Below are 7,011 nucleotides of genomic sequence, written 5' to 3'. Positions count from 1 at the left end.
TTAATTGGAAACAAAGCCTCAGCGTCTTGTGTAATAACCACATTTCAAAACAGCATGTGGCTCATTGAAGTCCTAACATCTGAACTTGTATATTAAACGTAACCAAATAATTAATCTGAGTAGCGTTCCTTCTGTTAGTGAGAGTGTGCCCACTAGAAGGCAGTATCTGCTAGAGAGTTATAATCTTGAGGAAAAATAAAAAGCTTCATTAAATGATTCCATGTGAATACCTCCAGGAAAACTGCAGACTCAGGTGTAATTTTAGAGAGAGGATGGACATTGTCTCTGGCCTTGGTTACAGGTGTTCCACAGCAAAACCAAACAATCAAAATTATTTTCTTTTTGAAGGCACAGTGTCAAATGCATTTACAATATGAAGGAATGAATTTTGTGAACTTTCAAGTTTGGAGGAAGAACCAGTGAGCAACTTCAGCACTCCCCCGGGGTTTGGACAGGAGGGTTTGGTCTCCTACTGATTTCCACAGTAATCTCAGGCAAACCAATTCCCACACCTCATTCATCTAAAAAAAGGAACCAACAGTACTTGATTGGGAGCGTTGAGATAGTACGTCTAGAGCAGGCCAGATAACATGAATTTGCACAAATGTCAACAATAGATTGCAAGAAGTGCAAGATGAAGTCCAAGTAGTTTCTCATGAGATCCGTCCCAAAGCAGGCAGCAATGCAGGCATAGGTAGTGCCAGGCATCTGGGAGACCTGGGTTCAACTCAGGGAAAGGAGGCCTTCGAAACTAGCTCTTGCAGACAGCGAGTGTCGTAGTTCAGTGTGTCTCTCTGGCCTATAACCAGCTTAATTTAGCTCATGGACCAGATGGTGTGAGTTGAAGAGCTATCCGTGTGCAGTCTTACTTACCGTACATTGTCTTTAGGGCAGAGATTAAATGAAAAAACCTCTTAAGGATACTGTAATTCTGGCTCACTTATCAGTGGGCCTAAGTGTTTCAAAACATGGATTTATTGTAACACCGTTCCTCTGTACTGAGAGAGTGTCATTCCCGCTATAAAGATAGGAATTAAGACACCAAACGAGATGAGACAGGAGTTTCAAATTTATTTCTGTTGCCCAGTGTAAAATGCCTACGCCACACAGCTGCTGTGATCTTCAGCTTGTTCTTGGGTTCTCAGGTCTTAAGTCTAGCATTCAGAAAACAATACTGCTATTAATGATTGGCTATGAAAACTGTGGTTGGAGACTTGCATGGTGTCACTCATAATTCCCGTCACAGAAAAAAAATGATCCTATTTGCTGTTCCTAATGTAGATCTTTTGTGAAAAAGCATCTATACTTAGTAGTTACCCGGAGACAGTTTGGAAACAATGGCGTTTTCCTCAGGAACAGCTGAACTTGAGGTCTGAAGAGTCAGAGTGGAAGAGAAGCTGGGGTTGAAGAGGATGGTGGTAATGGAAATTTGGAGTAGAAGTGGTGAGAGGTGAGAGCGGACACAATGGAGAGCTTGAGGAATTTAGACCGGAGCAGGGGGGGTTCTGTCTTCTCCATCCTTAGCTGTTCTTCCTTTTCCCCATAAATGCAGGACCTGTGGATTCTACTTGTTCGGTATAATTCCATGCTTCATGCTCACTTACAGAAAGTAGCTTTGCTATCGCCTTACTTGCTGCTTGGGCTAGGACGGGAAAGAATGAAGGAATGGCAAGTTCAAGAGAGTGCATTTGCCATCTATCTCACCTCCTCCTCAAAGGCACCTATTATACCAGAAACCCTTTCCCCTCTCGCAGGGAGGCAGGAGGCTGATGTGAGCAGATACACGGGCAGAGCAGACCATTTGCTGCCCCAGCACGAGTCTGCTGTGCCTATGAATTACAGCAGGGCTGCTCAAAGTTACACCAGCTTTGAACTGCAAGCTGGAAAATGCAGCATCCCCCACACCTGCTGTACAAGGAAATCAGAGTAGGGTGCATTTAATCTTAACTGTTTATGAAAAGAAACTGTAGGAGGTAAATACATCAATCATAAAATCCAAGTGTATGTTACCGTGATGACAGGTAGCAGAAAATTTCTCTTAAAGTAGAAAGTGCTTGTATAGACTTTGGCATAGAGATAAATAACTAAAAAATGCAAGCTGCAGTCTCAAAGGATGGTCCTAAACAAAACACAGCACCACATAGTTTGATTTAAATGAATGTATGGAACAGCTTGCTTTATATTCTAATAAGGCAGACAGTCCTTATTCACGAGCTTGATTCTCAGACTTTTTTTTTTCTTTGCAAGTGAGGCAGACCAGTGGAAAGGACAAGTATGTGTCAGATGAGATGTGAACCAGCATATTGAGAAAAAAAACAAGGACATTATTATTTCGTAAGGTGTTATCAAATCCATATAAAGTAATACTTAAGAACAGTCATCTTCTGCTTTGCTTTGTGTATTAAACTAATTGCACTTTAGGAAATTGTGGCCAAAAAGGATTCTACTTTGGCTTGCATGTGCTGTTTATATGTAGAAGCTCTATCACTGGTTCGGAGTAAGAATAAAAAATGTTTCTCAAAAATACACAGTATTTAAAGAGCTACAAGTAATACCTTCCTGTCTGAAAGGCTTGTTTTGAATTGAATTTTTACTTTTCAAATCAGTTAAGTGTTAAATTTATGAGGGAAAACTACCCCTACTGAAAAGTGTTTAGAATCTTAAATTTTCCAGTAAGTTACTCTGACACAATAAACTTCAGGAAAGCAGGCCTATTACTGCTGTATATAGGATAGTGCAAGCAAATTCAAGAACGACCATTTCTCCTACAGGAGGAAGAAGGCCAGATGAGAATTTATAGTTGTATAAACATCATACAAAATGATCCTCCCCTTTAATACACTTTTCTATGAATTTGGTCTATATTCATGACCTAGTAAAATCCAGATTTGACAGGGCATGAATCGTGCTCATCCGTTTATTATACAGAACACACCTATATTCTAGACTATATTCTATAAGCAGAGGCTGTGCTAAAGTCTTTCCATAACATATAACTAAATAAAATCTCACATATAATGATATACTTATGCTAGATTTTGCTTTAATATATATGACCTGACTATTTGGTACCACATAATAGTTTATTAGATTTTTTAAATGACATTACAAAGAGCCTAAGGCTGGTATTACAAGGTATATTGATACATTTCCTATGTTCACAAAATTCCCCTGTTATTATGAGCTTTTATTACAATTTCCCCTCAGTTTTGAAAAATGACCTGTCATATTGCCTTCATAATACACAGGTGCTAATCTGGTGGCGTTCAAAGAGCAGTCTTAAGTGTGGTCCACATACAACTGCTGACTGCCACTAGTGCTTTCTTCAATTTGTATTTCAAGCTCGACGAGCATTGCAATGATTGTCAGTAATATCCGACATTGGTCATTTTTCTTCACAAGTCACATAGTACAGACCCTTCTAAATACACTTTTCATTGCCAAAATACTCTAGGCCCATAAATGTGGGTATGATTATAAAAGCAAACACCTTTCTAAACCAAATACTTTGAAGAGTTCCAGCTAGTTGTTATTAAAAGAGAAGCAAGGCTTTACAATTCTAATTGTGTTCTCTCCTTTTTTGTTACTCAGTGTGTCATTGCTCTGTTAGCAAAACTGTTTAGTACAACGAGCCAGTGATGTAAACAGAAAGACCACAAACACTCCCGCAATCCCATCCCTATTCTGACCAGTATCACTATTTTAACCATAATTATTGTTTGAAGGTGATGCTAAATGACACATTGTCAGTTTCAAAGTAGAGTTTTACAGTATTAAAAAACTTAAATCCCGTAGTGAGATTTTTCATAGTTAATAGTTCCTTGTCTGTCCAAATATAACAGATTTGAATGGCAGTGGTTGCTCAACTGTGTACAGATGTCTCTAATGTTAAATCTCTGTTTCTGGTTTATGTTCTAGGAACACACAGGTAAGGTAATACCAGGAGTAGGAGATATGATTTTGATGTTCAGTGTCTTATGTTTCCAAAATGACGTTATTACATTTATGAGAGAACACCACATAGTCCTCAACAAGTTGAGTGACTGATGCTTAGAGCTAAGATTAATGCTAAGTTTCAATCTTGTGCTTCACTCCACAAAGTTACGTAGGACAAGTTAAGATTTCCATTTCATGGGAGTCACTAGATGTTCAGCTATCAAAAATGAAATGTCTAGAAAAAGTATAAGAGAGAAAAAATGACTTCACAAAAAAATACACCCAGTAGTTGAGATCCGTAAGATCTGTGTTTTAATAACACAACTAATTGATCCTCATAACAAGAATTCAAAAAGTGAAATTACAGTACACAAATCAAAATATAAACTAACCTATCCCTAACTATACAATATACATTAGGAATGCAAGCTCTTTAACAATATAAAAATGCTTTTACACACAGTAGTTGCAAAAAGCTGTTCTGTAATTCCAAGGATTTGTAGGGAAAAAAAAAAAGTCACCTTCCAGGATTCATCTTAAGTTACTGGCAACCTGTTGGGGAAAAATAATTAAAAAAAATATATTACTGAGAAGAATTAAGAGAATCATGCTCATCAGAAATGTTCATTTGTGGGGTTCAGGCTAAGGGAACTGACATTGGGGGCAATGAAGCCTGTAATAATTTGTATTTCTGTCAAAGTATCACAAAAAATAGGTACCTTAAAAAGAAAGACATATATCTGTTTCAAATACACATGCCTATTATACAGGCTGCATAGCATTCTAGACGTGACCTCAGAATTTCAAGCCTAAGAGAGGCTGAGACATGTCTGTCTTAGCCACCTTAAAAAAACCAAAAGTTAATCTGACATGATACATGTAGTAGTTTATTTATCAGTTGCCTTCCATGGATTACAAAAATCAAATTCTATACAAACTGAAGTGAAATCTTAGTGCTCATATATTATAATTAAGCACCACAAACACACCTTGTTTATGCTGTAGCAGTTTTGGCACTCTTGCATTGCCCCCATCTTCTGAAATGCCTTTAGCATTTGTTGTAAATGCTGTGTGTGGTGCCACCTAATCACTTGAATTTATTTACATGTTTTTGTACTAGGTTTTGAACTGCTGCTTGCCAAGTAGATGAAACATCTACTTCTGCAATGTTTTTGTGTAATATAGGGGCAGGTTATCAATTAAGAAATTACATAAGAAGAATATATAATAATATCACATTTATCTGACAATAAGAAACTTCTTTTTCCAGGAAGTGTTGCCCTGCCATATGCTTGCCTCACTCTGAGTTGTCCTGTCCAAGCCAGGACTTGCTGCTTTGCAGGGGTGTGTGTGAGTCACGTTCTCCCAGCAAGCTCCTAACTTCCACAGGAGGGATTTACAGCTCACTGACAGTAACTCCCTCATTAGCCCCTGTGCACAGCAGCAAGTCTAGAGTCTTCAGGGGCTTACTGGGAGCTAAAGTCTACAGTGGAAGATTAAGAGTAGCACCACGGTCACACTAGCTTTCTAGCTATGGAAATTGGAGCGGATGTTGGTAACACGCAGGAGATTATGGTCCTTTCCAGAAGGCTCAAATGTGATGAGGGAAGGGAAGGGAACAGCTCACTTTGCTACTGGTATTTTTCCCCATCTCCTCTCCTTCCCATGCTGCAAAGATGGTCATTATTTCAGATCTTACTAAGAGTGCCAGAGTGAGTGAGTAACAGAGGATGAATACAGCTATTGCACTTCCTCAAAACTAACTAGACATGAAGAAAATAACTCTCCTCCCAATATTGGTGAAGAAAACGTCTCTGCTGAAGAGGCTAGTAGGAGCTTGCTGAGGAGAGCTTTTTAAAGCTTCTTGTATTAAGCTGCTCTGAATTAATTTCAGACAACCTCACAAATCAAAGGATAAAGTCCATTACTTTAAAGTCAGTCAGTCACTAATTTCAAGTGACCCGAGGATTTGTTTCAAAGCTCACAAGCAACTGTCTCACTTTAACTCTTGTTAGTAGCAGGGGTCTTGTTCTCGCCTTCCAATTCTTCCACTCCCGCTTGCGTCATGAGGTCTGCTATGTTCTTCTCCAGGTCATCTATGCGACAGCTCATGTCATCAAGTTCACTGGAGTTAAGGACTATGACTGCAACCTAATAGTGGTTGGGTTGTTTTCTAGGATTTTTTTTTTTTGTTACTGTTGGTTTGGGTTTTTTATTACAGCTTTGCTCAAACACTTACGGTCACTTTAAATTTATCTTCTAAATCCCTCTGGTAAATATACCTTAAAATACTTGTGCGTCTGTAGTGTACAGCACCTATCTGACTTTAAAAAAGGATATTTCTTCCAATTATTTGGTCAGACATGGTCTGAAATTTGTCCTGCATTTGCTGAAGCAATGTCTGCACCTAATAGAAAGGAAAAAAAGAAGTCTGTTTTGTATTCATTAAAGAGGTGGTTACAATATTTAATCTCATGCAATGAGGTAAGTACAACGTTTTCTTTCATTACTGAGCTCAACTGTGCACAAACTCTGCAGTATAACTCCACATTTAAGTAAGATATTTTTACATATATATGTACACACAGGAGAACTGAGGCTCACAGTAAACAATTTTAAGATCTAGAAAATGCCCGCGTTCCACAACCAGGACTAAACCCACACTACCCGCTTCCCGCGTCCTCCGTTAATCACATGACGACACTTCTTTCGGTGTCAGAATAACAGCCTTCCCCTCCACGCTCCCAAGCCCTGGCTCTGAACCGCACCCCTCCAGGCACAGCTAACTCCTCCTCACGCAGGGAGCCCGCACTGCCCCGGCTGGAGGAAGGGCACTTCAGTAGCCTGCGCTGGGAAACACGGCTGTAACCGCGCTCCCCCCCGAGCCGCCCCGAGGGACTCGGCAGAAGCGACTCTCCAGTGGAAGCGGTTTATCGTAAGACCCGGGGAAAAAAGCTCCAGGCAACACGGCAAGCCCAGCAGCCCCTCCGCCTGACGCGGGTCACCCAAGCTCGGCCGCCCCGGGCCCCGGCAGGTAAGGCCAGGGCCCGCGAACGGGGCGAGGCCGGAGGCTCC

The 7,011-nt window shown here is 40.1% G+C and overlaps 1 protein-coding gene across 1 annotated transcript; it reads right to left on the bottom strand.

Annotated features, from left to right (window-relative positions):
• Positions 1 to 4,225: 4,225 nt before the first annotated feature.
• HSBP1 (heat shock factor binding protein 1) lies at positions 4,226 to 6,343 on the bottom strand (the record flags this gene model as incomplete). The annotated part of the gene is made up of 3 exons (XM_009573075.1): positions 4,226 to 4,488; positions 5,937 to 6,056; positions 6,277 to 6,343. Coding segments are annotated over 2 exons (186 nt in total), but the record flags the coding sequence as incomplete, so codon positions are not given.
• Between the last annotated feature and the right edge of the window lie 668 nt (positions 6,344 to 7,011).

The sequence above is a fragment of the Fulmarus glacialis genome, unplaced genomic scaffold (assembly GCF_000690835.1).
Source record: "Fulmarus glacialis isolate BGI_N327 unplaced genomic scaffold, ASM69083v1 scaffold29672, whole genome shotgun sequence".
Lineage (NCBI taxonomy): Eukaryota > Metazoa > Chordata > Aves > Procellariiformes > Procellariidae > Fulmarus > Fulmarus glacialis.
This window is presented reverse-complemented; position numbering and strand designations above follow the sequence as displayed.